Below are 27,941 nucleotides of genomic sequence, written 5' to 3' on the forward strand. Positions count from 1 at the left end.
CAGATTTTGATTCGTGTACATATGCATGTTGTAAAATACATTGAGATTTGATACTGTACAATGTGGTAAGCTCGTTCGCGCGGAGCATGAAATCCGAAAGACGCAACAATGAGCAAAAAAGCATAACCAGATTAGATCGCCAAGTAACATAGAATCCCCTAAAGCTTGCTCGTATTATTTGCTGTACCTGGGGCGGAGGTAGTAGGCAGCCTTTGTATTGGTTGTAATTTACGTTTGATATCTCGTAGAATAGTCGTTTTGGGATGCCACTCGCGAAAAGCATCACGAAGTTGTGTTATCTCTCTTGAGAAATGATGAGTCACTTTCTCGTCTGCAATTAAATCGCGAAGAGCCCACGGAATCTGTAAACCAGACAACCATTGAGAAAACTTGAACCATATAGAGATCGCAACAAACCTCGTAGTCGTTCATTTCGTTGGATGCGTTGAAATACTCTACAGTGAGCTCTGGATGATCCTCGAAGCCATTGTTAGTGAGGAAAAGGTAATCCACCGCCAGTCTTATAAAGACGATTAGTTTTCGACAAAACATATAAGTGGGCGACGTACGAAAATGTGGATAATTCTTCGTAAGCTGTGGAATGTCCAATTCCACTCAAAGAGCCGGCCGTTGCTTCGGACAGATGAGCCAGCAGCCCACTATCTGATAAGCCACAGTTTAAGACGCGAAGTAGTAGAACAAGTAAATTTGTCAAAAAATCCGAAGAGCTACAAAAACACTAGGTCATTTCTAGGCACAAATTTCCGCCGATCAACAATACTCACTGGTAAGCGTCGCCATCAATGTAAAGAGCTCGCAGGATCAACGGATGACAGGCAGAAGTGAACAAGCCAGAGTATATCGGAACAACTTGATCATTCAAGGAGGCGACATAAACCATCTTAATCTGACATATTTTCATCAGCGCTGAGCAGCCGAACGTGTTATATATCTCACCTCATTGTGAAGCACATTTCGCAGTGCTTGAACATATGCCTTGGAAACATCACTTTCGGTATTCTGCCAAGATGAAGTAAGCTATGCATGTAATCTGATTTTGTGCACATACCTGAAATTCGAAGAGTTCTCGTGCAGCAGCAGATTCGAAGTACTGGAGATAATCAGCGGTTAGATGATCACGAAGCAAAGTTAACAAACCTGGATATATGGTTGCAAAAGAGAACTCGAACTGAGATACCGTAGAGGACCCAAATGGATACCACAAAGGCAAAGACAGCAAACTCTCTGAGGGGATAGAGGGACCATATTGATTCCTAGATCTGAGATAGGCTCTGATGCTGCATTCTTAGCTGTCCTTATGTGGCGGTCACGAATGAGGCGGTCAATTAGATGCGTTGAAACAACTGAACCCTGCGAATGTGTGGCGACGAAGATTACATCTGCATTGTGAATGACATCCACCCACGATCGATTGGACATTAGGTTTTCGTAGAGCCTGTCCTTTATAATTCAATTCAGGGGGACGAAACATAGCGTGCTACGTACTTTTCAACCCTTCGATCAATTGTTCCTTCACCCTCGAGAGGTATCTTGGTGACCTTGTCGAACTTCAATCCGTGGGTTGATTGAAATTCTGCAAGTGCCTGCTCCATCATGTTGACGAACTTAGTACTAGTTCCGGTGGGCTGTACAAAACCATTGTCAGAAAAGTGATGATCGCGCGAAAACTGAAAAGAGAAAGATAGGTGGAAGGAAGCCAGATGAAAACATCAATATCAGATCAAAGTATTCATGTCCGAGGGTAACGCCAGGACTTTGTCGAACGAACCGTACTCAACCGCCTGAGCTCAATACCAAACTGATGATTGAGATCAAGAATCTGACCGACGTCTCTGGATTTTTTCGAACATTAGAACGCAGCATCGAAAGATGAAATGCGATGAAATTGTGGCGTCGGTAAGTGTGACAAGGGAAGGGGGGGTGCAGATAAGTTTCGATGGTGTCGACGCCAGTGGCGTATGAACACAGCAAAACAAGTAAACCTGCCTCGCTCACCTCTCCAAGCATTGACCGCATGACTGCACCTGTGATAAAAGATTAGCAGTGCAATGAAGAAGAATAAGGAAAATCCATACCAGGGAACCATCCATGAATTCCGATGATCACTACATTCTTACAGCCTCTCGTCACATCTCTGTGAGATCCCTCCTGCTCAGTCGTAGCCTTTGCCTTCCCTTTCTTCTCCAATACAGACTTTCTTCGGGTTTCAATGGCCTTTTCAATAACTTCCCAAGCCCTCGGCAAGTTGTGTCCCCAGTTTAATAGCTCCCGCAGCTTTTCCCGCTCTCTCGCAATCAACTCAGCCTCACTTCCCACACCATTTCCGCCAGGTATTGCATTTTCTCCTGATATGCTCCTCCGCCTCGAACTTCCTCTACGTGAACGTCGTTTGGTTGCGCTTGCGCCTGCTCCAAGTCGACTACTCTCTCCACCAGAGGTATAGCCACTATCTGCACCTAAGAGCATACCACTCATGTATCGCATCGTTTTTCCAATCGTAGTCCCCAAACCTCCTGTAGCGTTATTGGTGGTTGGAAGATATTGTTCCGGAACCCAGTTACGCGGAGGAGTTAGGAACGTATCCTCCCATGCTGGGAGCACGAGGTTTGGAGGCGGAGGCGGAGGGGCAGGTGTGTTAGCACCAGACTTGACAACGGCTTTCGATTTCTCCTTTTCTTTCTCTTTCTTGGGACCATCTGTTCCTGAAGGTGTTGAAAACCCATCTTTGGGTAAGGAAGACGAACCAGCAGGTGATACACCAGCTCGTTTTCCCTTCTTTGCAGCAACGACCGAAGCTTTGAGCTCGTCGGAGATTGTCAACGGCGGTGCAGGTTTAGTGCCAACCGAGCTCGTGCTTGTTTGCGTTGTGCTCACAGACGAGGCTCTTCCGGGCCTTGAACTGAGGACTTTCGTGGGGGAGCTAGAAACAGAATCGGCACCAAGAGCACCGGCATTATACTTCGAAGAATTACTAGGAGAGGGCGGGATACGAGGAGAGTTGCTGTTCGTGTTGGTGGTATCCTGCTCTAATTGGCTTTTCTCGTCCTTCGGCGCCTCAATTGTTTTCTGCTGCTTCAAGTCATGACCTGCTAGCGCTCGCATAAGAATAAGCGCACTACTTGCAGGCACCTTTGTGACAGCCTTCTCTAACTCCCGCTCTGGTTCCTGCAAATTTACGTGCACACTGCCAGCCTCATCATCAGTCAATTCCATTATCTCCATCCCATTTTCGTCCCTCTTTACTTCATCTTTCAACCCTTCTATTTCCGGGACAGTGTCACTTAGATTCTTTGTAATTAGGCCTCTACCTCTGCTCAGTGAAAAGAATGAAGCCCATCCAGACGCCATATATGAAGCAGAATCGGCAATAGGGTTGATGGGATTTACACTTGGGGGAGTTTCTTGAGATTCCCTTTCTAAACCTACTGTTGGTGAATCAATTTGACCTGTAGAAGTATTGTCTTCTTGAGTCGTCGCAGATGCAATGGAAGATGAAGCGCCTGATGGTCTATCTCTTGCAAGAGCGGCCTCTTTAATTTTTTCCGACTCCGTCATCTCCGTCATGTTCGCCTTGTCATCTATACTGCCTCTATTTCCATTACCATCATCTGATACACGCTCGCTTTCCTCAGGCACACCATTGAGAGCGACAGATCCGACTGTGTCCGATGACGAAGGTTCAACAACACCATAACCATACCACGCCCACGGATTGAACCATGACCCAGCAGCGCGAGCGACATCGAGAGAGAATATCGATGGGGCCTTCACGTAGGCTTGGGTTTCTGTTTGAGGTTGTGCAGTCGATGTCGATTGGGGATTCGAAGGAGAATTTGTTTCGGCTTCTGGAGGTTCTGGATTACCATTGGAAGGTTCCATGACTGGGGGAGCAGAAGCGCAACGTTCGGGAAGAGGATCGGGCTGAGCTTGAGTTATGTTCAAGTTTGGCGTGGGGTCTTCATGACTTTCGGTCCGCAATTCAGAGTCAAGGATCTCCATGCGAGTGACATTAGATTGAGAAGAACTCCATCCCATATAGCTCCACCATGATTGCGCCGGGGCATCCGCTATATCGAGCGGAGGCCCGGAGGACAGATCAGTCCGTATAGGCTCATTATATTCATTTACACTCTGTGAGGTAGACGACGATGGAGGACAAGCATTATTTGCAATTTCTTGTGATATGGGTTGGCTTGGTGAAGGAATGGTCACGGCCACTTCATTGGTAGCGAAATCAGCTCGACCTGCTTCAGCGGTTGCCAATGTCGCAGCTGTGGTTTCTGTCATTGTGAGTGGATTCAATGGAGGAGATGGATTAGAGATTGAAGGAGTAGCTGTAATGGAAGACACAGCTGTGGTTGACGTTGGTTCAGAAATATCAGAAACTAGATAAACGAGTTGGGGACGCACCAGCATCTTTTTGGGGAGTCTCTTTGACTGCCTTATCACCAATCTCCTTCCCTCGTTTCACGGCATCTTCCAAGCGCATTTTGGGCCGACCAAGAAGTGGAATGCTAATGCTGAATCGACTAGTGGACGGATTGAGCGAATTCAAGGAATCTAGTCTCTCACGAGGTTGAAAGGATTGCGATGCATTGTCGACAGGCGGCAATTCGCATTGAGCGACTGCTGCGCTGACACCGGAAGGCGCTAAAGTACTGGACAAATGATTCACTTCTTGTTGCGCTTCTTGCCCATCTTCGTCATCAGAATGTGCAGGAGTTCGAACCGGCCCGGGGACTTCGTCGTCTATCGATCCCACATAAGATGAAGATGTCTTTCGTAGTGAGCTTGGTGAAGTAGATGATGATACGGGGGAGGAAGATGGCTGAGATGGAGGTGGTTGTGCACTGGTGTTTTGAGGACGTGAGGGATAAGGTGCGAAAGGATTGAACCAAGAATGTTTTGGTCCTTCGGAAGCGCGAACAGTTCTCGAAGAATCCTCCGTAAGTGAAGGCAGTTCGACTCTGGGCACTTGTATATCAGCGCGTATCGTCTCAAAAGCATAAGGTTGCGTAGATCCCAGCGCCTCTATAGCGGAGCTGAGATCCTCAGCGTTGTTGACCCCTTCATCTGTACTAGGGAACGCAGCAAGGGGTTTCGAAGCTGGTCTGGGTGTGTCCGCCACTGAATTGGACGATGTATTGTTGGCAGTAACACCCACTGCCTTCTCCTTGCCCTTAGAACGACCAAATGAGCCAAGCCAGGATCCTCGGCTTGGAGAAGAGGACGATGAGGGTTCAGGCCCAGGCTCTGACTGAACAGGAGCATTAGTTATAGAAGTTGTATCTGCACTGGTAGACGCAAGAGGCGTGGAACCCGTGCGTTCGGGCGAAGGAGGCCTTCAATATCACCTCAGTATCTGATTGTAGGAATATATCATAAGATACATACGAAGGGAACGCCACGCCCTGGTCTGTATCAACCATACTACTTGATGGGATTCTGAACAGAGTTCAATGCTCTGATCTATGCTCGTTACAAGATGAAAAAGACGTACAAGGTTGTTTCTCCGGCATTGATATCCCCTTTTCCTAAGTCTTCACTTGGAAATACGTCCTTTAATCGAGTCCTGGTGCTATTCTTCCGCTCCGCTCTGAGTCTGCCATCTGTACTGTTCGACTTGACCATCCTGGTCCTCTTGGAAATGGTAGGCGCAAGCTGAGAAGCTGCTGATTCTGACACAGAGTTTATTACAGTTTCTGGCTCAGCAGTAACTATCGACACTTCTGGAGCAGAAGAATTCTTTGATACTATTAAGGGCGGTCCAGGGGCGGTGCCAGAGATTAAGCTTGTTGCGCGCCAAGTAGGAGGACGATTAGAACGTGTTGTGACTGTGGATCTTGTTGACTTGGAGGAGCGACGCGAGGTGCTCATCGTTGCATAAAAAGGAAGGTAGCAAAGAAACGGAGTATGACAGTAAAGTAAAATGACATCCACATGTAGCGTGTATTGCTTATTTACGTATTATCTAGATTGGGCTCCTGCTACGTTTTTGACAAGAATTATCATTAACTTGTTTTTCACAGCCTTCCTCGAGACTTCGAAAGGTAAGTAAAGGCTAGACGTGAATTCTATACAAATGTTCTTAGATATTCGGTTAATGCCAATAGCGCCAAACTCTGGCCATAAGGCATGCTAGTCAAAGGTATTTTCTTATACTCCTCAATATCGTCGAACACCGGCGTACCGAACGACACAAGCTTCAGTTCTCCTTCTGGCGTGATATTTGCAAGCACCCCTTGTATCGCCTTCTTTGCGGAATCCATATAGCGTTCTTCTTTGGGTAGGAGCCTGAGTCTAAGCGCTTTTAGTATACCGTATGCGAATCCCGCAGTGCAAGATGACTCCAGGTACGAAGTTTCATCGTCTAAAATAGTATGCCACAATCCCGTCGCCTGGTTTTGAAGCTTCACCAATGCATCTATTTGCGCGACGAGAGAGGTGACCAAATATTGTCGTATTCCGTCCGTTTCTGACAGCTTGAGCATCTCGATAAAATCCGGGATCGCTACAGTGATCCAACAATTTCCTCTGCCCCATCGAGCTTTACCAAAATGATGTCGTCCGTCAAAGGTCCAGCCTACATAGGTAAGCTGTTCAGCCAAAAAATTGAATTCGCAATTTCGATCAGTATGTATACCATGAAACCAAAGACCTGTTTGGATGTCTTGCAAATATTTGATACTTCGGAGTGATCAGGTATGGGAGGGCGACATTGAAGGTTAACTATAACTTACTGTAGAAGGAACTGTCTTTTAGCCTCCTCCACATAACGAGGACGATCCAAAACCAAGCCAATTTTGGCTAATGGAAGCACCGTCATCATAAGTGTATCATCCCAAAGTTGCTGATGATTAACAACCAAATATGTGATATGTTGTAGACCGCCTTCCTCTGTCCGGGGCATGTCGTACATGACCCATTCAGCCCATGAGTCCATATGCACTAGAAAGTCAGCGTTTTTGGCTTCATGAAGATAGGCCGCCGTTAAAAGTGGAGACATCGTATTCACATTCTAAAGGAATGAGAATACCAACCATACGAGAATTTGAAAGAGAGATACCTTGGTTGTGCCAATCTCAAACCGCTCTTTGAACCAAGCCAGGGATATCTCCAGTGCATCTTTGTCGCCAGTTATTTCGTGATACTTGAGCAGGCCGTATAGCCCTAGAAGACAAAAGTATGAATCATGTAGTCAATCTGGTAGACCCCATGCCCCCAACCGATTCCATGAGTCCACTGATGGATGTTAGTCGATTGGGACCTATACGAGGTACACACTTACCTCCCAGTCATTCCAGCCCTTGGTATCAATCACCCTCCCATCCTCGAGAGTCATAAGGAACTCGCCACTCTCATCTCTGATGTTGACCAGACAATCGATGAGTTTATGGATGTGCTTCAAAAGGGAAACCTGCACTTGTCGTTGAGAGTTCAATCGGTAGTCATGAGCGCATTAATAAACCTTCAGCGGATTCGCATTCCTGGCAGACATTGTCGGGTAGAAAGGCAGACCATGATATTCAGAAATGGAAAAGTCAATGAAAGATCCGGACCGGGCTCACCGAGGGTTACGGACAAATGGGGGTAGGGACAGTGGACACGAACGCTTCGCTTCGTTTCAACTTTCACCAACGTTTATCACGGTTTTGTGAATATCGATACACAACAAACCCGTATGCGGATCTCTCATTGCTTGGCCCCATGAGACAAGCTTAAGCCTTAGATAGGTGGGCATCCAAATGGACATCGGTACATATATTAGCATATATTATTATATGGCTTTTGCTATCGGTTCATACCAGTTCATACCTAATATGTGAATGCACATGTGGACAGGACGGTGCGATCCGGAGTGGAGATGCGTCCGCCCAACCGGTAATCACAAGGTCACCACCTACAAGGACCCTCACAGTTGAATGAAAAGGCCAGCCCAAGTAGGATTCCCAATTTCTGGGTATTCAGGATGCCCACCGCCGCAAAGGATGCTTCCGACATACAAGACTTCCGCCACATAGAGAAGACACCCAAAGACCTGTATTCTCTAGATAGCCAGTCCGCAGATCTAGGTGCGGACTTTGGAAAAATTCCATCTTTCCGGATTGTACGAGCATTGAAGCGGTCTGTGTTTTCACAGCTCCTCCTCCTACCGGGATCGATGCAGAAGTTGCAGAATTCTTCGCGAGCCTCGCCCCTGACACGTCGAAGGGTGGCAAGGCCGTCGTAATTGACGATGCGACCAACAGAAGATTGAGATGGATGATTCATAAACGCGTCTTGGTATGAATTTAATCTCAATTCGTCTGTGTATACACTGATCATTCTTAGGTCGTCATGATTGTCACGTACTGTTAGTCCACTCCCCACTTCCTGTATCTCTACTCATGCCTGTTGGTCTACTTCAAGTCTGCCAAACTTTGGACAAGGGGTAGGAGCGTTTCCATTCCTAATCAAGGCTCACCTACTAAAATCCAAATGTTGCAGAACCATGAGTTTCGCATCCATCATGGGTATCACCGCCGATACCCACCTCGTCGGTCAAGAATATGCGTGGCTCACGACATGTGGTAGATTGTATTCCTTTGTTGTCCGAATCACCAATTTGATTAGTTTGTCTTCTTTCCCTCAAGTCTACATTGCAATGTTGGTACACTGGCACTCAGCATTCGCGATTATAACAGTTCTGATCATGCTCGCTTTGACAGCCTTGTGTGGGAGTTTCCAACGAATAGGCTCATACAGCGACTGCCAGTTGGAAAATATCTGGCGTTCAGGTACGTTCCAGGTCCTCGCTTGTAGTGATAGTCTGAACTGATAATAGAAATACAGTATCTCTGCGTGGGGTGCTGTCTTGGCATGTTCGGCAGCTTGTACAAACTTCACTGGACTAGTCATTGTCAGAACTCTCCTCGGAATATTCGAATGTGTCTGTCAGCCAGCTTTTGTGTTTGTGTAGGTAGTGAACGCATTTTCATTATTGATGCACTCAGGCGACATGCCAGGTCAACAATGTGGTATACCCGAGACGAACAAGCTTTGGTTATCGGTTCATTTTACTCCATGAATGGCTTTCAGCAATGTGTCGGAGGACTGATCGCGTACGGAATAGCGCATATTCAGCACGCTAAATTGAAGAACTGGCAAATATTCTTCGCAGTGAGGTGGTTAACTCTCATGTCTATCTGCTCCGCTGATCCAGTCCAACAGCTGCTTGGATGTATCACCTTCGTCTGGGGAATCTTCGTCGCCTGGTGGCTCCCAGATAGTCCAATGAGAGCCAAGTGCTTCTCCCCTGAAGACCGTATACTCATGGCGGAACGGGTAAGGAAAAATGAGACCGGGATACAGAATAAAGAATTCAAAGTGAGCACCTTTAACAATTGGATTTTGAGTTTTCTGATAAGGGTTAATAGTTATATCAAGCAGGTGTTAAGTCTAATTTATGAACTCTCAATGGATCCTGACCTATCTTAATTGATATAGTTGAAGCGTTCAAAGATCCTATCGTGTGGTCAGTAACTTTGATATCCTTCACAAATGGCTTGCCGACCGGGGGTTTGGGTGCTTTCTCCAATCTCATCATCACTGCTTTCGTGCGTTGTCATCCCTGTACGAAAATGTAATCAGCACACAAATCAGTCTTTTGTGATGTAGGGATATACTCAACTACAGACGTATCTTTTGGCTATCGCACAAGGTTCTATCCTGTTTACTTTTTGCCCTTTCACTAGTTTTGATGCCGTTTTTTTTTTACTCTTGCAGGCATAATTATCATGACCGCCTTATTCAGTGGAGCTTACCTTTCAAAACGATATGGCCAAAAACTGGTGCTTGCTTTTGTGAATACACCAGTCAGTACATCGCTAGCTCCAACACTAAACAATACATGTAGATCTATACTCTTCCTAACATCGCTGGGACCATTGTGTTCTTATGTAGGTGATTTAGTGTTGTTATACTGAAAATTTATACACTAAACCTATTTGAAGCTGTTCCAACTACTTCGGAAACGAAGGTTGGGCTTCTGATTGCATTCTAGTATGAGCCCCAGTTCTTCTGAGCTCGGTTGTTTATCTGATTTGGCTTGTAGCTGCACACAAGTCTTTGGAGCAGTTGCCGTACTCAACCTTTCGGTGATGAGCGGTAATGTAGCCGGTGTATGTCGTTTTGTGATCATTGCAACTACTCTAGTATTAAATGTTTATCGACAGAGGACCAAACAAGTCGTTGCTTCTTCTCTGGTTTTTATGTGCGTGTCACTTCGAATCTACCATTCGATCACACTTTTTTGAACTGTGTTTCAGTGCATGGGCCACTGGAAATGCTGCGGGTCCTCAAGGCAAGTGATCTTGACACTGTTCCGTTGTGACCAAAATTCTGACTGTGGCACAGTGTTTAGAGCGAACGATGCCCCACGCTATGTCAAGGCATTCATCGTCCATATTGTAATATATGGAATCCAGTTGGTGGTTATCGGCCTCTTGCGTTTACATTTGATGCGACGAAACCAGTCCAAGAGGTTGGCTCAGTCTCTTCAGGAAACTAGTGTGAGCGGTGAAGATTCGGTAAGGCCATAAACCTTCTGCACCGGTCAAGGCGCTCAAGCTTACACGTGTATCCATTGTAGAATGAATATCTTGATCACAAAAGAGCATTTGAAGATTTGACAGACATAGAGAACCCAAATTGTGCGTTTATCACCAGCTGCCTACTGGTGTTGACTGATGTCAATTTCACAGTCCGTTATGTGTACTGATAGTTTTCGAAGTCGATATGTCCACCGCGAACGCCCAGCTTTTCGAAATTTACTCGTGTATACCTGTGTTATTTCTGCCCGAATCTCTTCGTACCATCTACTCCATCTAGGACTCTCTTTGATGATTGAAGGATTCTACAACTCCGTGAACAAACATTGCGTTCAAAGTCTTCAGGATATTGTCACAAACTGCTGGTACATGGATTGTATTGACTTGAGCTGCTGAACTGCATCGTAAAGTTAGTATGCAGGTACAGTATGACATACCAAAAATTTTACCTGCTGGTGCTGATGGTGCCTCTTTCTCGTTCGCCTTGATCAGGTCAAAAATCATGTGTATTTCTCTCTTCAGTTCTCGCCGCTTCTGTGATGGCAGCTCCTCAGATGATCCCAAATCTATTTTGTCCCGCATTACGATTTCATCGATGATTGCCCGGGAAATGAGAGTCAACAACGGAATGAGAGTGGGGTTTAGACAGCGACCCCGGCACTTTTGATTGAATTGACAGACAAGTTGCGCGCAAGATTCGGCTGCCCAAAGACGTTTTTGGATAGTGTAAGGGTTGGAATTAATCAATGGACAGTTACAAAGTAGAATTGTAGCTGAATTGGTCATGATATGAGTGGCGAAAACCATGACAGGATCAATGGTCGACTCGCTCTGATCGAAGGGAATGAGATTTGAACGGAAAGAGTCTATGAGTTTGTCAATGGACGAAATCGAGCCCTGCCACTCGGGATCAGAATTTTCTACCTCGAGGTTTCGATCTGCCCTGGCTTTCAGATCTGAATATTAGCACCAACGACAAGCAAAGCAACGGAATCGCTTGCCAGAAGACATGGATTCCGTTATAATATATGCTCGCCCTAGAAGCATTGACGATTGGATGTACATTGCAAGGGCGTCAAGTTCTCCTATCCCTGCAAGAGCACCCGAAGGATAGTGATTGAAAAACATGTCCATTGTGGAACAATTATTTTGTGCTGGTTTTACAATGCTCTAGGAGTAGGACTTAGATTGGCAACAGCGAGGTCGAGAAAAATGATACCGTTGCGTAAGACTGAATATCCATTGGCCACGGCGTATCAATGCTAAAACTAGACATCTGGGTTTGAAGCAGCAAAATCTCATTAATAGGTGAGTGTAGTGCAACTACAAGGCAGACGTTCAATGATAGCGCCACCCAGAAACCATTGATCTTTTCTCCCTCCATAATTCGATGTCTCTCCTCCTCGGGGTCTTTTCCAGCAGGGTACTGGAACAAGGTTGTATCGTAATTGCAAATTTTGTGAGCACCCGCAGCCAGAGCCATAGCAAGGGCAGCATTGAGATGGTACTTGGCTGTTGAAGGTCGGGACGCATGGTAGAAATACATGCCCAGCAAAATCTCGGCTTGGATCGCATGAACTACTTTGTTTGGGTGGGAAGAGGAGATGATATTGGGCTGATGGAGTATAGCTAATGAAAGAAAAGTGTGCTCTTGACTATCATGAAATTTTTTGTTCTGTTTTCGTCGAAGATGATGTCCCAAAAGCTGAACTATGCTGAGGAGTCCTTTGTGTGGCTTATCACGATGTCCTTCGGGGAGTAATGCTGAGTGACGAAAGTGAGGAATGTGAAGGAAGAAACCAAACTCGGTTGCAAACTTCATGAAATTGTCTATTCTGCGTCGGATGATTTAATAAATAAGACATAAACAAGAATACTAGACTCACAGTGGTTCGAGTGGGTTAGATGTCACCTGAGCCAAATTGACATTCTCATCATTCAGTTGGGAAATACGATGTACTTCTACAAAAACCATAGAGCGCAGCAGTGATCATTAGTGACTGGACAGTGCAAGAAAGTAAGACCTACCTGCTTGATTGACATGTAATTGTTCGGCATACTCCTTGACATATGGAAGGCTAAGCTTGACGGTAGTATCATCCAACAATGGTTCCTCGAGCTCCCTAAGAAGAGCTTCTTTATTCCGAATGTCAGCTTCGAGATTTTGTGATTCAGAAGGTTCGGCATTGGGATATTGGCAGCCAGCAACATTGGGTCTTCCTGGTCTTCGGAGACACTGCAAACATGTTGGGCGCGTACCATCACATTTCTTCAATGAAACGTCAGTTTATGAAGGATGTTGAGCTGATGTAGGCTTAACAATTTTTCGAATCCTTTTGCGACAGCGATGAGATAATGTTCGACGGTCAGTTCATTAAATTCCCAAAGTGTCCAAAGCGGCCTGGGCGTACCTGCAGTTTCCACAGGCTTTGCCTCTGTATGACCTTTTCTTCCTATTTGAATCAGCTTGAACCTCTAAGGCATCCATCCTATTAGAAATGAACGATGGGGTTGAGTCCAAATCCGCAAACTTTATACGAACCGACTTTTAAATTCTGTATCAGTGTATTGTTTCACTGAGAGTGAACCCGGACAGTCTCGGTGTTTCTCAATCGAGGCGCTGAACTTGACAAATTGAGGCGGACATATTGTAGGCGCCAAATTTCCGAGAGTGGTTCATTTCGGTACCGACTGAATGATACAAGTTTTGAAAGTTGATTTTGCAACGATGATTGGACAAGATTCTCTTTCAGCCAGAGGCAGACGCGTCACGCCCGGCTCAAGGAAGCTACGATCAACGAACTGATTATAACAATTATCAACATCTACAAATTTCGTCAAGCAATTACTTGGCTAATGGTGGTTTTCCTAGGGTGACATCTAGCTTTGCTGCGAGTTGGATTACGTCTTGTTCCAGTTCTGTTAGTCGAGCGCGCCTAGAAGGGAAAGGGATACATTAGAAGCAGTACAGTCTATAACCCCTAAGTACACGAACTCATGATTTGACCGTTCCCCGAATTCGAATGCTTGTGAAAAGCCAAGACCGGGGTTTTCAGTCATAGCTTGGTTGTGTCGTCGACGTTCTTTTTCCAACAGAGCTTTGAGACTTGGCATCAACCTGGCATATTCACGTTCCAGCTGATACATTGTTAGATAAAAAGACATCGCAATGTGACATGTTCGTACTGTTCGAATCCTTGTAGACAATGAACTTTCATCATATCTATCGGCACCTATCACAGCTTCCTTCAAGCGCTTGAGCTCGTCAAACCATTTGGTCTCATGCTCGCTGAGTTCTGGAGACGCTTTCTCCATCATGACTTGCAACATTCGATCCAATCTCTTGAGTAGAATCTTTTGTCCTTGCTGCACTTTTTGTATCCTATCTTGACTAGCCTCTCTTCGGGATTCTTTTATTCTTTCCACGATGGCAAGAAGTTCACGGCATTTAGTGGTTTGTCTTATGACTTCTTGGATTTGTAGTGCAGCACGACCTTCTGCGCTGTGTTGTGCCAATTCCACTTCCCGCACTTGATCACTATATCGGGTCACAACTGTCGCGAGATACCGCAGTGTATCTGGCGTGAGCATAAATTCTCGCTGTGACGCATCTTTTGGCAAAGAGAGGCGAGGATTGAATGGAAGCCCTGTGTTTCGTGATAGGATCGATGGCGGCATCCAAGGCTCTGTGCCAAGCAGGGATGTGTACGGAGGCGTGTCTCCGAGGAGTTCCAGATGGCGGCTCGTCGATTGTACTAAGTTGTTATCGGCAGGAGATTTCGGAAGTGGGGATTCAGGACGGGGATTCAAGGAAAATGAAGTAATGCGCATTGCCGATGTTAGAATATAGATACTGTAGGATAGATACACGTCGTCCGGTATGGCCAGAGCGATTACCGGATTTGAGGACCTAAGTTAGAGGCAAAATCACCGGAAGCACCCCATAACACCAAGATAATACTTACTTTCTTTCGACAGAAAATGTCGATAGAATTGACTGGACAGCGGTCACAGATGAGAGTTCCGAGAACTCCGAGACGGCGTCGGAAGAATGCAATGCGGAAAACAATATTTCCAGTGTCGGTCGCAGATATAGTGCGTGGACACCAAATGCATGATATACGTAAATCGTGTCGCTGTGTATTGGATCGACTGAAAATACTGGATAATTCCCTTGTATCAAATCTAGGGCTGAATGAGAGCCTTGTGCCGAGGAGGGGGAGCTCAACAGCGATACTAGACCTAGATCAATGCATTCGTACACGGCGAGCATAGGGAGATCGTGGTTTGCATTCTGAATATAACACTTTAGCTTATTCTGGGAGTGGACAAATGGAAGTGGATTCTAAGACCTTGCTTTGCCATCTTGCTTCTACCTTCTCCACATCCAAACAGACATCAATTTTCCCATCTTGGTAGGTAATAAGAATGACATCGAGATTTTCCGCTACTCCATCCTCAGCATCACCGACGGTCTCTTCAGTCTGGCTATAGGAGAGATATACAATATCCGTGGCATCACCACCCTCACTTTCATCAAGCATCCTAGGAGAGGGCTGTAACAGGAAAGGACCTTGACGTGCAGGAGGTGCTTTGATAATGGTAGGAGGGTGTATAAGAACTGAGCGTGATGGGGCAGGGAAAACTGTTCCAGGAGGTAGCTGCTTTAACAAAGCATCGACGTACTTGTGTTGGTAATCATAGAGCATAGACATATTTCTATTGGCCTGTGTAGTCGTCTCTTGTGCAAGAAATTCCTGTTTTGCGGAGATGAAGCATTCGAGCGAGTGGATATAGGCGGAGGGAATAGATCTGTACTCGTCTCATCATCGTAAACGCCGACCAAAAGGTATGAAAAAGCGTACTGACGAATTTCGAGGCATATAAGGGCATATAGAGTAAACGTCTCCTGATCTCATAACAGCGTAAACGGTAAGTGGACCCCAGTCCGCTTTTCCTTTTCCGAGGGTGAAAGACACGACTTCGCGTTCCGAAGCGTCCTCTGCGACGAATGACCTTCCAGCTTTCTTCTCGGGGGCGAAGGTCAAAACTTGCTGAGGTTCCTCGGTATCCACTGATATATCGTATTCCCTAAAATATCCGTAAGTAAACATAGTATTTTATGGATACACTCTCGCACCTGAGCTTTCCGTCTATAGTCATTACCATCAATGTCGAACCAGCCTCTCCCCAAGGATGCCACTCAATCTTGGCGATGGGTACAGCAGAATCTGACCCGTGATAAAATTGACCTATCTGAATAGACCTGAAAAGTTTCAGCCCACCATAAGTGGCATTGAACGAAAAGTCCGCACTTGCAATCAATTATATCGGGTACTAGTCGGGAATAACCTGCACGCGGCAGAACAACCACAGCTAATTGGAAAGCGCCAGCGACTGCCAGAAGTTTTCCGCTCGAGTTCAAAGCTATCTGGTCAATTTTGAATTGGATGTTGGGAGTATGAAGTGTCTGTTCACGAATCGATAACTGGATTGCAATGAGAAATTGGTATTGATACCTTATAATTCTTCGTATGACTTCGCCGAGCTTTTGCATCGGATAGCGAGGTTATTCTTAGTTCTTTCCCAGCAGCCAGAATGAGGTCCGTATCTCTGAGTACCATAACTTGTCGTCGACCGGTTGCGCTATTGTCTGAGACGTTTGCCGGCTTGAAAGAAGAAAGAGTATTCGTAGAAAGTTCGAGAGATGAATCATGAGAAGGAAGAAAAGCCTTGGATGGCGTAGAAAAGATTGGGTGGCTGTTGAGGAGGGTAGCAAGCGTATCATCGTTGTCCATGGTCGTATTAGTGTAAGAGTATCAGTCACGACTCATTTGTTGGGAAGCGCGATCCGTTCTAGGTAGTGCACGTGCTTCAAGAACGCGCATTGCGCAAGACCCTAAGGACGCGTCACTCAGCCTTACTGACAACTAAATCTTCACATCTACCATGACCTCTATTGGAACAGGATACGATCTTTCAGCGAGCACGTACTCGCCCGATGGTCGTATATTTCAGGTAGGCACCCTACAGAAAGTAGTTTCGTGGCTGTCTTGCTGAAGGAGGCGTAGGTCGAGTATGCCAATAAAGCAGTAGAGAACTCTGGGTGAGATCCATCTTCATCCTGACCAAACCATGAACAATCAATGATATTGCTGTCAGCACTGCTATAGGACTGCGTGTGAAGGATGGAATCGTTCTAGCAGTGGAAAAACTAGTACATTCGAAGCTCTTGATTCCAGACGCCAATCGAAGAATACAGACTCTGGATAGACATCTGGGCCTGGTACATGGAGTTTCTCATTTTTCTTCATCCTTGCTTACTGCTCTCATCTCAGGCTACCGCGGGTTTACTTGCAGATGGTCGTCAGCTTGCTAACCGGGCAAGGGACGAATCGGCCAATTTCCGTGATAGCTTCAGATCACCAGCGCCCGTGAAGGTATCGTACACCAACGCATCTATTCCTGCATGCTAGGTCTGATCTCGTTGTTAGTACATTGCTGATCGCCTCGGCTCTTACGTTCAAGTGTATACCCTCTATTCGTCTGTACGACCTTTTGGAATAAGCACCATTATTGGAGGTGTCGACCAGGATGGTCCCTCGCTCTTTGTCATCGAACCGAGTGGTGTTTTCTTTGTGAGTGAATACAATCACTCATCCTTTCACTTCGCTAAACGTGGTGCAGGGGTACCACGGAGCAGCCGTTGGTAAAGGCCGTCAACTTGCAAAGACAGAATTGGAGAAACTCAAATTGTCTGAACTCACAATGAGGCAGGCTGTACTCGAGGCAGCTCGAATGTGCGTTCATACTCCTTACTCTATCTATGTATTTAACCTGTTACTCTGTAGCATTTATCTAGTTCATGACGATTCAAAAGAAAAGACGTTTGAGCTCGAGATGTCATGGATTGGAGACGAGACAAATGGACTTCACGTTCCTGTACCAAAAGATTTACTGGCGGAGGCGGAACAGAAGGCCAAAGCTGCGCTTGAGGACTTTGAGTAAATGTCGAATAGAAGGACATAATGTGTTGCGTGTACATATCGACTTCAAGCAATAACCAATACTCAAACGAAAAATGCAGATGGAAGGTATACATATAAGTTCGAATCTAAACAATTTGTTCAAGCTCTCTGGCGTATGCTAAGGCAGAGGATATTAACTTTTGCTTCGGAATGTCAACTTGCTCTTCGCCCTTTGTTGCAAAAGTTATCAGAGATTTTGATAGGTCTACCTGCCAGCCCCGCTACATTGAGAAGAATTAGCGTGAGTGTATGGAACAAAACAGACAACAGACATACTTGTTGAGCAAAAATCAGTAGCTCGGATTGGTTCTTGAAAAATAGTAGAGTCAAGGCATCCTTGAGCGGTAGACTTTCGTAAGCTGCCTCTTCACAACTAGCTATTTCGTTGCTACAACAAACGGTCAGTATTGTGTACAAAAATGTAGGTTATAAAGCATACCGGATCGTGCCCATCAAGCTATCCACGAAGAATTTGTACTCCTCCACCGGCGCCCTCTCCCTCGCATTCCAAACCTTACTGTAACTCCCCTCCATCAGCCACTGTTCTAAGTTGACGGGATGGCTGATGTACTGGTTGTCTGCAATAGCATCTGCAGGTAGTGGCAAGCTTTCGAGGGTCGTGTGGAAGTCGGCTATGCGGTTTTGGGTAAGGAGACGAATGAGGTTGAGGCCGCGTATAGGATATTCGTTCTTCGATGGTGGCAATACAGAACTAACGTCAACGATCAACAATGCAATTTTGATAGACAGGCAAGCAGTGCTATGAGTACCTATAGTCGGTGTAGAATGTTTGTAGTTGGGAGAAATATCGGTCGAAGGAAGGGACGTCTCGTGTTCTAATACTCCAGATGGCCCCGATTTCTAGTATGTCACCTGTAAAGACTGTCCACATTCGTTCCCGCGGTAGAATTCGAGTACGCACGAGCAACCACCAAATCGTCAACGCCGTGTTCACCTTGCGGTGTAAGCAGTCCTGTCTCAATCAGGCCAATCTGTCTTGTAATTTGAACGGATCTGTGTATAGCAAAGAGTAAGAAACTGACCTTCAGCTTAGCCAAAAGGGAGCCGCATTTCTTCAAGTCAGAAGGCTTCGCTTCGAAAGATCGTTTGAGATCGGTGTATTGAGTTTTGAGTTGGTTTTGAGCCATGGTGGTAATAATAAAGAAGCGACGCGTGTATCTTTGAGACGCGTCAGCCTGCCTTCCCTTTTTTGGTTACGTACATCATCTCTTCCAGTAACTACCATGGACCATATCGACATGCACAGACTCAAGCAAGGCGAGGTCAACCTCGGTGTATGTTGTTCAATTTCAAGTCCTTCATCTTCCCGTTTAATGTCCCATTAGACCTCAATTATGGCCGTCCAATTTGACGGGGGTGTGGTTATTGGCGCCGACAGTCGTACAACCACAGGAAGCTACATCGTACGTGCAACGTTTCAAAATTGCAACTCCCTCTAAGAGTTTTGCCCATTCACAGGCCAATCGTGTCACGGATAAATTAACATACCTCCACGATCGTATCTACTGCTGTCGATCGGGTTCTGCAGCAGATACACAAGCAATTGCAGATTTTGGGCATTATTACCTCCAGATGCAAACGTATGTGACTATACACAATTCTTCCATCATGCAGAGCAGCTAATTTAACTCTCCCAGTCAAGTGATGGGCTCAGCACCCTCAGTTCTGACTGCGGCCGCTATAATGGAGAAGATGTGTTACCAGAACAAGGATCAACTGAGTGCTGGTATCATCGTCGCTGGATGGGACAAGAAGGCCGGCCCCAGCGTATATAATATTCCCCTTGGTGGTGGTCTCTTCAGGCAACCGTGGGCAATTGGCGGTAAGTACTTATCTGGAAACGATCGCTCGTCATTCAATTTCAATTTTGTGTTCAGGCTCTGGGTCTACATACGTGTACGGCTACTGCGATGCGACATACCAGGAAGGTTGGGGTAAGGATGAAACCGTGAAGTTCGTCAAGAACAGTAAGTGTTATATCTATCTATCCGACATTTCTACACTGTTGAATATATCATTTCCCGCAGCATTGGCACTGGCTATGTCTCGAGATGGCTCATCTGGAGGCTGCATCCGTATGTGTGTGATTACGGAGGACGGTGTGGAGCGGAAATTTATCCCTGGAGACGAACTACCAAGGTTCTGGGAGGGCAAAGAAGTGCTTGGCGAAGCAACTCGAAAACCACTAGCCGCACTGTCTACGGTTTCGGACGTCGCTCCTATGGCAGTCGAAGTATAAGGCATGATGTTACACTGTGCTATGACTGAACAGCTCTATTTCCATGAAGATACAAGTATATGTACATAAGCATATCAAGTTTTGTTGTGGACCTATAACCTGTAAGTCAGGGCTGAGGCCGAGGAGGTATTATTAGTGACCTAAATTCGAACGTGTCACACTATCAGCCTGGCAGTAAACACAACCTGCTGATCTTATCTCAATGGTTTTCCTCATATATAATGGCCTCTTCCATCATATCTGGCACTAAGAACCTTTTCCGAAAATCCACGAAAGTCAAAGAACAAACCATGTACACCGAGGCCAACACTGACTCGGAACCCGTAACATTGATTGTCGTTGGATGTGGCCAAAGAGGGAAAGTATGTATTATAGTCTGATCTTCGTTTTCAGATACACAACTCATCGCTGTTCTTTAGGCCTATGGAAAATATGCCCTTCAATCAGATGCCTGCCAAGTCGTTGCCATCGCAGAGCCTAGACCTCAAACGAGAAATATGTACGCTGAGCAACATAAAGTAGATCCAACTCTGGTGTTCGGAACGTGGAAGGATTTACACGCTGCCTCAGCAGATACTATCAATACTGTTGGGAAAAGACTTGCAGACGCGGTCCTTATCGCGGTGCAAGATCATATGCACGTAGAGGTCGCTTTAGCCTTCGCGGAGCAAGGGTACCATATTCTCTGCGAAAAACCTATGGCGACTACCATGGAAGATTGTATCAAGATAGAAGAGGCAATCAACAGAGCGGGCATTATTTTTGGAATGGGTCACGGTAAACCCTTCCTTTATAATACTGTATACCAGTGTATCAATGACTTCCCAATCCCCAGTCATGCGTTATTCCCCTTACAGTCAAGAGATAACCAAGATTGTGCAATCTCAAACCCTAGGACAACTAATAAACCTCGTTCAAGTTGAACCAGTTGGATATTATCACTTCGCCCATTCATATGTTCGAGGAAACTGGAGCAGCGAAAAAGAAAGTTCTTTCGCGTTGATGACTAAGTGTTGTCAGTGAGTCCATCGAAGCTCTTTGTAGCACGACCTTAACGGTTTCTTAGTGACATCGATATTATTTGTCATTGGATGAGTCCGTCACCTCCGGTCAAAGTATCTTCGTTCGGGTCCCTCCGACACTTTCACCACAGAGCCAAACCATTAGATGCAGGTGATGCAACACGCTGCTTTGATTGTGCGATAAGGAATGATTGTCCATACAGTGCTAAACGAAGTGTGGAACATTTATCACCTTAATCTATTCACCGGTTAACCGTTACTCAGTTTACCTGGATTCTGTTTCTCGCGGAAACACTGGTTGGCCTGTGTCCACCCTTGTCGATGGCATCCCAGATATTGAAAACATCACTGCCGCATTGAAGGTAGGCCCGTACGGACAATGCGTTTATGAAAGCAAGAACGACGTTTGCGACAATCAAATAGTCAACCTTGAATTCGAAAACGGTAATACTGCGTCCTTCACCATGGTTGCGTTCACTAGTGCTATCTGCGAACGTCAATTGCGCATGCATTTTACACACGGAGAAATTGTGGGAGACATGAACAAGTACACTGTCACTGATTTCAGGACTAACAAGACAAAGACTTTTCATCCAGCGAACGAGGGTGGTGGGCACGGAGGAGGTGATATAGGATTGATAAGGACGTTCGTCGAAGCTGTGAGAACGGGCAATCAGAAGCTCTTGGGTACGGACGTTGGTGAGGTCTTGAAGAGTCATATGACTGTATTCGCTGCGGAGGCGAGTCGGAGGGAAGAAAAAGTGGTCAACTGTGTAGCGTTTGAGGAAAAGGCAAGGGCTTCTGTGCGGGAAACGCGTGTACAAACTGTCCTACGCTGACCCCTTTCTAAATCTTCCTAATTGAATACAAGCATTGAGTCGAAAGACGAGGTCAAAATAGGAAGTCGAAATACGGTAAACCATTACGCGAATGATGTTTGGGCAGGACACTCCAGATAGGAAATAAAGTATAAGAATGAATTGTACAAGTTTGGAAGTGCACAGTGTTCATGATTGTTCATCGACCAAAAAAGGTAATCAATATGAAAGAAAATTTCGGGCACTTACAATTGATCTCTAGTAAAGCAGTGTGAGATTATGACTCTAATCGCGCAAGCATAGTACAAGCAGTTGAGGCGTCGAGGTCTTACCTGATCCTACTCATTAGCTATAGAAGAAGACGCCAGCGCCGGCGCTTCCACAGCCACTGACTAATCTTTGATCACGCGCTGTAAGTGTAACTCAGTCCACACTAACTCAGCAACCAGAATCGGATACAGCTCATCCGAAATTCAATGCTTACCCATAAGCGGGAGTTTTTTTTTGAGCTCTATGCATAGCTGTATCGCTTTTCGCAGCGTCTATTATATAGCTTGGATATCTCATGACAAGCTTCGACTCCTTTCATTCTTCAATTGTGTTGTCAGGCGTAGGACCTGCGCTGATTAGACTAACTAAACATAGTACTGTACAGCGATCTGCCTTCGTGTCTTCTCAAATGGCGTGGTGATGAACCCACGTTCTGTTATTCATACATCGACCTATCAAGGTATCCCGGCATATACAGGGAAATATCCGAATCTCACAACTGGCCTCTTCCCTCATGATCTACGTACAGGACAAACGACTCTTACTGCCTGACGGCCGTACCTTGGCGTATGCGGACAATGGAAACACGTCCAGTCTGAACGTGGTGCTCTACCTTCACGGTCCTTTCAGTGTCGGGGACGCCTCTCGTTTGCCACTCATTTTGCAAATTCACAAGGTCCATCTTGTCTGCCCATCTCTACCTGGGTGGGGGATGTCTTCCCCCGTTTCAAAATCGACCCAGTATGCTTCCTCCATCGTCAGCGACATGTCTTTTCTGCTCAATCACCTTCACCCTGAACGGTACAATCTAAAATTGCACATCTGCGCCCATTCTTTTGGATGCGTAGCCGCACAAATTCTCTATGGTGCACCGTATATTTCGTTCCCTTATGGCCGTTGCATAGCTGCTCTTATCCTACTTGACCCGCTTTCACCTCCCCATTGTCATCAGGATTACTGGAAATTTCTTTCGTGGCAGAGCTACTTCCTGGCTGGGCCTCCATCGCGCGTGTTCCCTTTCAGCTTTTTGACCGTTGTGGCGAAGTATGCGATAGGGAACAAATTACAGTGCCCGGCCACTGCTGAAAGTTTTGTGCGGCGCATCCTCATCACGCCTGTAGGAGAGGGCGAGACAGAGGATATAGTGCATTGGAAAGAGGATAACGGAATATCCGATGGAGATTACGAACGGGCACTCATCAGAAATGCTGTTTACAGCGTTGCGTCGACGTGGCAGGGGTTTTTAGAGTTGCCACAAATCTATCATTCTGGGTGGGGGGGATTTTGCCCCGATTTGCTTGATGATGAACATTCCAGACCTCCGGTCACCGTCATCACCTCTAACAGTGGTGGTGGACATACCCTTGCTGGCATGGGCTCATGGCTGGTTGGAAGATACAAAAACGCCACCTTGCGGATAGTAGAAGGAAGAAGTAATTTCTCTTTGCTTCTTTGTTTGGATAACGTTTGGAGAGAGGTCTTCTCATAAGCCGCACATGCCTACAGAATGCGATACGAGCTTGGAAGTAGAGGTTCACATATACAAGAAGTATTTATTGACGACTAGACAAGAACTACATACATAACTACAAATCGACAATCACACGGACAAGTGCTAATTAAAGTGGGAAGTGTTATCAAGCATGCATACAGTCAAAATAACTCAATCATGTAGTTCCAATTCTCGTCGGACGATTTCGCGAACTTCCCTCAATCCACCAGCTTCTCTCTTGACTCGCTTGGGGCTCCTAGTCATCAGCTCTCTCGCGCTTTCTACCTTTCCAGGACTGGGAGGAGCGCGCTTTGATGGGGATCCCGTGTCATTGGGGATAGAGGAAGGCATTTCAAGCCAATCTTCGCTACCGATAGTAAGTTGTTTGAGAAAGAATGGACAAAGCGTAATTAGAAGTTCCAAAGACTCATTAGCCTCGGCTTGTGATATAGGAACTGGGGATGATTTCATGACAGCGGTGGCGACTTCAACCAAAGGTAGCGTTCGACGCTTGCGTGATGAAGGGGTGGAAGTTGGAGTGGATCCGCTAGCGGAGGAGAACAGCCTGTCCCAAAATGTTCGTTAACAAAAGCGTCAATCTGGGAAATGGTCTGAACTACTTACATCCAAACGCTCTCAGCCACTCCGCCAAGGCGTCCTAACAAACACCGTCGACGCATTTCTTCTTGACCCATTTTCATGATCTGGTCTTTGGTGAGTTTACTGCCGGGTATAACTGCATTACGCTGAGATTTGCTTGGCGACGCGGACAAAGATCTTTGTCGAATACGATCGTACAAGGCTTGCCTACGAGATGTTGTAGGTGTCTGAAGAATAGATGCAGGATCACGACCTCGAGGCGTAGATGTTTCAGACAGCAGATCATCAATGGATATTTTAGAGGTAGGGGTGCGAAGATTGAGGATGCGTGGAGTACGTTCAGCACGAGAGGATGTTGGGGTAGACGGGAATAAAACTGTGCCTTTTGTAGGCATGATAGAATGAAAGGAAGCAGTGATAGCGGAATCTCGTTTAGTAGGTGACTTTGAGGATGTACGAGAGGGCGAGGAAGGTGTCGGAGGTACCAGTTCTTTGGGAAGGGATGAAGAAGATTTTGGCGACATGGAAGCAAATACGCGGGTCAAAGATGAAGATTTCAGCGGAGAAGATAGATTTGGCAAATTTGCTAGTGGCACTGTCGGAACAACAGGAAGCGCAGCGTGCATCTGGGGTTTATGTGTGAGCGACGTGCTTTTTGTATATGTAGCTGATTACTTGCCTTGGTCCAAGTATGCAACTTTTCACAGAAAAGAGCACGACGTGTCTCTGTAGCAGATGTCCAACGAGCAACAGCAGCCATACCTGCACCCATGTCTTTATCCAGATCAATCTCAACCTCGATTCCGATGCCATATGCAGGTACGCGTTTACCTTCAGCCTTAGAGAACTGAGTTGCAGGACTGATAACGAAACCCATGGACCCTCTCTTCCAATCCTTCGAAGGAGATGGAGAGTCTAAGAAAGGATTGTCGTCGTCTTCAACCGCGTTCTGAATGGTCTTGCCGTCCCATTCCCAAAGCCAGCAAAGTCGTCGTAAATCTTCCACGGTAAAATTATTTGCGAGGCCGTTGTACTGGCTCAGCGAGATGTGATTTGTGACGTTACAAAGAATTCCTGTGTCAGACGTCGGAGAAGCTGCACACGAAGCAAGAGCATGAGACAATGCTTGCTGCAACGAGGTTTGGATGGATCGGAGGCGAGTTAAGTGAGGAGACAGTGAAATTTGGGGTTCAGCAGGCAATTTGCGATTACGCGTAGTAGGAGGAGTCGGAGGACTGGATTCATTTATGAGTACTATCTTGGAAAACAGTTCGGTAAAATCACGAACGCAAGTCTCAATCTCTTGGGGGTAAGGGTGTCCGCGTCGAAATTCGCTGCAGTACGCTTCTTCTTTGGCGAAAAAGATAGCGTCGAGTAGATATCTGACATAACGTAGAAAAGAGAGTAGCAAGAAAGCAATATTGGCGTTTCGAAGAGCAAGGCAATTGGTATCCTGGGTTCGGTGTTGGTGTCGCAAGTTGAAAGATTTAGCAGATCAGAACAACTGAAGCCACAATAGCGCGATCACGTGCGAAAGGTTTCACGAAATCACTGTCATCACATGTAGTACATAGAAGTTGAAATATAGTACTTTCTTTGCCTATGTACATGTATACTAAATAGAAAGGAAATCGAAATTTTGATTCAGTCCGAAGGCATCCAACGACCTGCCCCCTCGTCTCTGCTCTAGAACTGCAGCCCGCTGAGATGAAGTCTAAGTTGAGACAGTGACGATAAAGTCCCCTGATGTAAAACTTTCATGAGTTCTTCATAATCTCCGTTGCGGTAAGATCGAGTCTGAAAATGCAGATCAGGACAATTTTACTTACTTCACTAAGCAAAATACGCACTGCGTTGAGAAACCCATTGTAATTACTTTTCTCAGATAAACCAATGCAAATCGGCGGCAGCTCCTGCAGCAAAAGAGGAATGGAAGCAAGCATCCTTGAGAGCCTCCCATTGCCATCCTAAGTTTCCGGTGAGAGAGGAGCGACCCGGTATGGGAAGATGTCCGTACCTCAAACGGATGAATAGTAATGAAGATGTGGCTAATCCAAGCAGCGGCAGCGAAAGGGTCAACGTCGTTCCTTTCCAACAGAACCTACACAGAGAGGTCAGTATTAGGGCCTAATAGTTCACACGAAAGGATCACAGTACATTGCTTGCAAAATGTAGCAAGCTCAGCGTCAACCGAGTCATACGGACAAAATTGAACCTTAAGTGGACGTCCTTGAAATGATGTTTGTATAGCGACGTTTACGCAAGACAACTGTCGCGTTGCACCGATAGTAATATGGTTGAACTTGCGATTCCCATTCATATCCAGGACATTGACACGACTCGAAGCCATCATTTTCTTATGCAGACAGCATACCCACTCGGGGGTGATTACTACAGGCCTTGTTTTTACGAGTTCAAAGATTTCGTCTACGGCCTGTGACGTTGAGGGACTGATCAAAGCAGAGTACAAAATGGCTCGTGGACCGACGAACCTTATGTGTGTCTTGAAGAATCAAAAGGGCATCCCGACTCTGCCTCACAGTCCCAGATATGATATTAGAGTCTGTAATCTGTCCTGGGGCGGCTTCATTAAGGAAGCCTACTTGAACGAGCATGGTAGTTGCCTATTGAAGAAACTTAGTGCAGTATTCAGATATTCAACCGTGATGCGGCGCACTGTTGGATCAAACTGGACAGTGCCCTCGATGACGTTGGTCTCCAGGCAATGAAGATTGATGAACTTGGACAAAACCGACGAGTCCATGGTACTAAGTTTCTTCCAATTTTGGCGCAACTCGTCGATAAACGCCTTTGGCATACGACAATAAGGGAAAGGGTCTTCGGACGTTCTCCGACGCCAGTGTTGATTAGGAGTAATGTTTTGGGCAGATTTGTAGGCAGATACTGAAAAACGAGTCAATCAACACACTAAAGGTAAACTTACTTTGAGATGCGCACGCATATTGTTCGTCTGTTTCGTTACCGAATCCAGAAGCTGAGATAACCACACATCATAAATTTCGTCTTGAATCATCTTCCCGAGCTAAAAGCAAACTGAGAACACAGAGGTACATGCATCGGTGATGAAGAACTGACCTCGACATAAAGGTGGAGCGACGTCATTTGAGAGCCTGGCCCCCTCGTTATGAAGCGCAGATCCGCTACGCGAAGCAGCAAGAACGGAAGACGATAGCGTTCAAGTAATTCCTCCCAAAGGCGTGCAGAAGTAGCACATTTGACCTGATCTCTTGGTGAGACACGAAACGAATCTCGGAGTCGTGTGGCGTCTTCAGTTGTCAAAGCATCAGGTATGTTCTGAAGCATTATATTAAGCTAAATTATAAGATAAAGCGAGCCACCGCATGCCTTGACCGAGGAATGATCGAGAACTGGTCTTTCAGAGTTCAGAAAACAGTCGAGAAAGTACATGAGGAGAAAACTCTCACGATCACTGTCACTAAGTACGTTGAACGATTTTGGTCCATGGTTCGCGGATTCAAAACCATCGCGCTTTCAACTTCAGCGTACTCCCTGCCCTGATATCCTGCTGCGTCTTTAAGTTGCTTCCATGCCGTTTTCAACATAATATCCCATTGATTTTTTGCGGCTCTGCTACCACTTGACATTCATTTAGAACTATGTACACCCGTACAGTGACTGCTGCTGACCTCTTTGCTTGCACTTCCGCCTCATGACAGGGTTTTCACATCTAGACTCGATCAGGCGAGGTCTAAGCATGCTCTGCATGCTATTATAACGTGTTAATCCGTTTTCTAACACGATTAAAGGTATTCGCACCTTTGCTAATTGATCCACTCCATCTACCTGATGTACACCTTCA

The 27,941-nt window shown here is 46.0% G+C and overlaps 13 protein-coding genes across 13 annotated transcripts; 5 read left to right on the forward strand and 8 right to left on the reverse strand.

Moving 5' to 3' along the window:
• Window positions 1–28: 28 nt before the first annotated feature.
• Window positions 29–6,020, reverse strand: C8R40DRAFT_1082394 (uncharacterized protein). Its single transcript, XM_046227196.1, has 13 exons — window positions 5,522–6,020; window positions 5,416–5,466; window positions 4,432–5,363; window positions 2,097–4,373; window positions 2,017–2,045; window positions 1,507–1,646; window positions 1,159–1,456; window positions 1,070–1,111; window positions 958–1,020; window positions 786–907; window positions 570–728; window positions 418–520; window positions 29–362 (listed from the first exon to the last, which is right to left on the reverse strand). The coding sequence occupies exons 1-13, from the start codon at window positions 5,896–5,898 to the stop codon at window positions 159–161; spliced, it is 4,797 nt and encodes a 1,598-aa protein (XP_046090673.1). The 5' UTR covers window positions 5,899–6,020; the 3' UTR covers window positions 29–158.
• On the reverse strand, window positions 5,998–7,550 carry C8R40DRAFT_1082400 (glycoside hydrolase family 105 protein). The gene is made up of 7 exons (XM_046227197.1): window positions 7,490–7,550; window positions 7,310–7,438; window positions 7,248–7,263; window positions 7,088–7,191; window positions 6,762–7,039; window positions 6,665–6,708; window positions 5,998–6,604 (listed from the first exon to the last, which is right to left on the reverse strand). The coding sequence occupies exons 1-7, from the start codon at window positions 7,517–7,519 to the stop codon at window positions 6,096–6,098; spliced, it is 1,110 nt and encodes a 369-aa protein (XP_046090674.1). The 5' UTR covers window positions 7,520–7,550; the 3' UTR covers window positions 5,998–6,095.
• An 88-nt stretch (window positions 7,551–7,638) lies between these two features.
• On the forward strand, window positions 7,639–10,890 carry C8R40DRAFT_1234049 (major facilitator superfamily domain-containing protein; the record flags this gene model as incomplete). The annotated part of the gene is made up of 21 exons (XM_046233349.1): window positions 7,639–7,776; window positions 7,830–8,093; window positions 8,144–8,304; window positions 8,353–8,374; window positions 8,431–8,452; window positions 8,509–8,667; window positions 8,730–8,798; window positions 8,854–8,976; window positions 9,027–9,387; window positions 9,438–9,450; window positions 9,508–9,617; window positions 9,679–9,721; window positions 9,787–9,863; window positions 9,917–9,959; window positions 10,014–10,062; window positions 10,115–10,181; window positions 10,236–10,273; window positions 10,329–10,363; window positions 10,417–10,589; window positions 10,652–10,712; window positions 10,784–10,890. The coding sequence occupies exons 2-21, from the start codon at window positions 7,991–7,993 to the stop codon at window positions 10,888–10,890; spliced, it is 1,836 nt and encodes a 611-aa protein (XP_046090675.1). The 5' UTR covers window positions 7,639–7,776; window positions 7,830–7,990.
• C8R40DRAFT_433154 (uncharacterized protein) lies at window positions 10,744–11,833 on the reverse strand. Its single transcript, XM_046235053.1, has 2 exons — window positions 11,612–11,833; window positions 10,744–11,557 (listed from the first exon to the last, which is right to left on the reverse strand). The coding sequence occupies exons 1-2, from the start codon at window positions 11,742–11,744 to the stop codon at window positions 10,887–10,889; spliced, it is 804 nt and encodes a 267-aa protein (XP_046090676.1). The 5' UTR covers window positions 11,745–11,833; the 3' UTR covers window positions 10,744–10,886.
• Window positions 11,794–13,234, reverse strand: C8R40DRAFT_1234050 (uncharacterized protein; the record flags this gene model as incomplete). The annotated part of the gene is made up of 6 exons (XM_046233350.1): window positions 13,153–13,234; window positions 13,022–13,099; window positions 12,931–12,943; window positions 12,639–12,879; window positions 12,497–12,572; window positions 11,794–12,445 (listed from the first exon to the last, which is right to left on the reverse strand). The coding sequence occupies exons 2-6, from the start codon at window positions 13,096–13,098 to the stop codon at window positions 11,794–11,796; spliced, it is 1,059 nt and encodes a 352-aa protein (XP_046090677.1). The 5' UTR covers window position 13,099; window positions 13,153–13,234.
• Window positions 13,235–13,375: 141 nt separating this feature from the next.
• On the reverse strand, window positions 13,376–16,444 carry C8R40DRAFT_1082431 (uncharacterized protein). Its single transcript, XM_046227198.1, has 9 exons — window positions 16,130–16,444; window positions 15,926–16,080; window positions 15,751–15,876; window positions 15,480–15,701; window positions 14,963–15,422; window positions 14,576–14,904; window positions 13,797–14,520; window positions 13,606–13,748; window positions 13,376–13,546 (listed from the first exon to the last, which is right to left on the reverse strand). Exons 1-9 carry the CDS (start codon window positions 16,406–16,408, stop codon window positions 13,456–13,458), a joined length of 2,529 nt encoding a protein of 842 aa, XP_046090678.1. The 5' UTR covers window positions 16,409–16,444; the 3' UTR covers window positions 13,376–13,455.
• Window positions 16,445–16,559: 115 nt separating this feature from the next.
• Window positions 16,560–17,618, forward strand: C8R40DRAFT_1165844 (proteasome subunit alpha type-3; the record flags this gene model as incomplete). The annotated part of the gene is made up of 7 exons (XM_046230751.1): window positions 16,560–16,628; window positions 16,682–16,716; window positions 16,773–16,896; window positions 16,949–17,050; window positions 17,105–17,248; window positions 17,298–17,410; window positions 17,462–17,618. The coding sequence occupies 7 exons, from the start codon at window positions 16,560–16,562 to the stop codon at window positions 17,616–17,618; spliced, it is 744 nt and encodes a 247-aa protein (XP_046090679.1).
• A 106-nt stretch (window positions 17,619–17,724) lies between these two features.
• C8R40DRAFT_1165845 (proteasome 26S subunit) lies at window positions 17,725–18,786 on the reverse strand (the record flags this gene model as incomplete). Its single annotated transcript, XM_046230752.1, has 6 exons — window positions 17,725–17,859; window positions 17,915–18,026; window positions 18,078–18,350; window positions 18,409–18,511; window positions 18,561–18,630; window positions 18,682–18,786. The coding sequence occupies 6 exons, from the start codon at window positions 18,784–18,786 to the stop codon at window positions 17,725–17,727; spliced, it is 798 nt and encodes a 265-aa protein (XP_046090680.1).
• A 111-nt stretch (window positions 18,787–18,897) lies between these two features.
• C8R40DRAFT_1035151 (nucleophile aminohydrolase) lies at window positions 18,898–19,898 on the forward strand (the record flags this gene model as incomplete). The annotated part of the gene is made up of 6 exons (XM_046223479.1): window positions 18,898–18,933; window positions 18,985–19,062; window positions 19,118–19,239; window positions 19,297–19,481; window positions 19,537–19,626; window positions 19,687–19,898. The coding sequence occupies 6 exons, from the start codon at window positions 18,898–18,900 to the stop codon at window positions 19,896–19,898; spliced, it is 723 nt and encodes a 240-aa protein (XP_046090681.1).
• A 111-nt stretch (window positions 19,899–20,009) lies between these two features.
• Window positions 20,010–21,785, forward strand: C8R40DRAFT_433323 (uncharacterized protein). The gene is made up of 5 exons (XM_046235054.1): window positions 20,010–20,260; window positions 20,318–20,675; window positions 20,734–20,917; window positions 20,965–21,134; window positions 21,185–21,785. The coding sequence occupies exons 1-5, from the start codon at window positions 20,120–20,122 to the stop codon at window positions 21,757–21,759; spliced, it is 1,428 nt and encodes a 475-aa protein (XP_046090682.1). The 5' UTR covers window positions 20,010–20,119; the 3' UTR covers window positions 21,760–21,785.
• Window positions 21,786–22,522: 737 nt separating this feature from the next.
• On the forward strand, window positions 22,523–23,497 carry C8R40DRAFT_1035563 (Alpha/Beta hydrolase protein; the record flags this gene model as incomplete). The annotated part of the gene is made up of 1 exon (XM_046223513.1): window positions 22,523–23,497. The coding sequence occupies one exon, from the start codon at window positions 22,523–22,525 to the stop codon at window positions 23,495–23,497; it is 975 nt and encodes a 324-aa protein (XP_046090683.1).
• Window positions 23,498–23,671: 174 nt separating this feature from the next.
• On the reverse strand, window positions 23,672–25,489 carry C8R40DRAFT_1158311 (uncharacterized protein; the record flags this gene model as incomplete). Its single annotated transcript, XM_046229720.1, has 4 exons — window positions 23,672–24,065; window positions 24,125–24,726; window positions 24,780–25,335; window positions 25,389–25,489. 4 exons carry the CDS (start codon window positions 25,487–25,489, stop codon window positions 23,672–23,674), a joined length of 1,653 nt encoding a protein of 550 aa, XP_046090684.1.
• Window positions 25,490–25,651: 162 nt separating this feature from the next.
• On the reverse strand, window positions 25,652–27,527 carry C8R40DRAFT_1140165 (fido domain-containing protein). Its single transcript, XM_046229467.1, has 8 exons — window positions 27,197–27,527; window positions 27,059–27,143; window positions 26,778–27,004; window positions 26,593–26,724; window positions 26,253–26,534; window positions 26,118–26,201; window positions 25,951–26,067; window positions 25,652–25,897 (listed from the first exon to the last, which is right to left on the reverse strand). Exons 1-8 carry the CDS (start codon window positions 27,422–27,424, stop codon window positions 25,787–25,789), a joined length of 1,266 nt encoding a protein of 421 aa, XP_046090685.1. The 5' UTR covers window positions 27,425–27,527; the 3' UTR covers window positions 25,652–25,786.
• Window positions 27,528–27,941: the final 414 nt, after the last annotated feature.

The sequence above is a fragment of the Lentinula edodes genome, assembly GCF_021015755.1.
Source record: "Lentinula edodes strain Le(Bin) 0899 ss11 chromosome Unknown C8R40scaffold_3, whole genome shotgun sequence".
In the NCBI taxonomy this organism is placed as follows: Eukaryota; Fungi; Basidiomycota; class Agaricomycetes; order Agaricales; family Omphalotaceae; genus Lentinula; species Lentinula edodes.

What these genes read in the sequence shown, in the direction of transcription:
- C8R40DRAFT_433323 (XM_046235054.1), top strand. Translation starts at nt 20,120, where the DNA reads ATGGCCTCTTCCATCATATCTGGCACTAAGAACCTTTTCCGAAAATCC. An exon ending in TATTTTTGGAATGGGTCACG is followed by an intron (nt 20,676 to 20,733) that starts GTAAACCCTTCC and finishes CCCAATCCCCAG; the next exon opens with TCATGCGTTATTCCCCTTAC. An exon ending in TCCATACAGTGCTAAACGAA is followed by an intron (nt 21,135 to 21,184) that starts GTGTGGAACATT and finishes ACCGTTACTCAG; the next exon opens with TTTACCTGGATTCTGTTTCT.
- C8R40DRAFT_1082394 (XM_046227196.1), bottom strand. Translation starts at nt 5,898, where the DNA reads ATGAGCACCTCGCGTCGCTCCTCCAAGTCAACAAGATCCACAGTCACA. An exon ending in AATTCATGGATGGTTCCCTG is followed by an intron (nt 2,046 to 2,096) that starts GTATGGATTTTC and finishes CTTTTATCACAG; the next exon opens with GTGCAGTCATGCGGTCAATG. An exon ending in TGCGGTCAATGCTTGGAGAG is followed by an intron (nt 1,647 to 2,016) that starts GTGAGCGAGGCA and finishes GGTTTTGTACAG; the next exon opens with CCCACCGGAACTAGTACTAA.
- C8R40DRAFT_1082400 (XM_046227197.1), bottom strand. Translation starts at nt 7,519, where the DNA reads ATGTCTGCCAGGAATGCGAATCCGCTGAAG. An exon ending in GGAATGCGAATCCGCTGAAG is followed by an intron (nt 7,439 to 7,489) that starts GTTTATTAATGC and finishes CGACAAGTGCAG; the next exon opens with GTTTCCCTTTTGAAGCACAT. An exon ending in TTGAGATTGGCACAACCAAG is followed by an intron (nt 7,040 to 7,087) that starts GTATCTCTCTTT and finishes TCATTCCTTTAG; the next exon opens with AATGTGAATACGATGTCTCC.
- C8R40DRAFT_1082431 (XM_046227198.1), bottom strand. Translation starts at nt 16,408, where the DNA reads ATGGACAACGATGATACGCTTGCTACCCTCCTCAACAGCCACCCAATC. An exon ending in CCTTATATGCCTCGAAATTC is followed by an intron (nt 15,423 to 15,479) that starts GTCAGTACGCTT and finishes AGACGAGTACAG; the next exon opens with ATCTATTCCCTCCGCCTATA. An exon ending in AAGCAAGATGGCAAAGCAAG is followed by an intron (nt 14,905 to 14,962) that starts GTCTTAGAATCC and finishes TGTTATATTCAG; the next exon opens with AATGCAAACCACGATCTCCC.
- C8R40DRAFT_1140165 (XM_046229467.1), bottom strand. Translation starts at nt 27,424, where the DNA reads ATGCTTCAGAACATACCTGATGCTTTGACAACTGAAGACGCCACACGA. An exon ending in TTCTTCAAGACACACATAAG is followed by an intron (nt 26,535 to 26,592) that starts GTTCGTCGGTCC and finishes TCAACGTCACAG; the next exon opens with GCCGTAGACGAAATCTTTGA. An exon ending in TTACTATTCATCCGTTTGAG is followed by an intron (nt 26,068 to 26,117) that starts GTACGGACATCT and finishes CCGGAAACTTAG; the next exon opens with GATGGCAATGGGAGGCTCTC.
- C8R40DRAFT_433154 (XM_046235053.1), bottom strand. Translation starts at nt 11,744, where the DNA reads ATGGACATGTTTTTCAATCACTATCCTTCGGGTGCTCTTGCAGGGATA. An exon ending in AACGGAATCCATGTCTTCTG is followed by an intron (nt 11,558 to 11,611) that starts GCAAGCGATTCC and finishes CAGATCTGAAAG; the next exon opens with CCAGGGCAGATCGAAACCTC.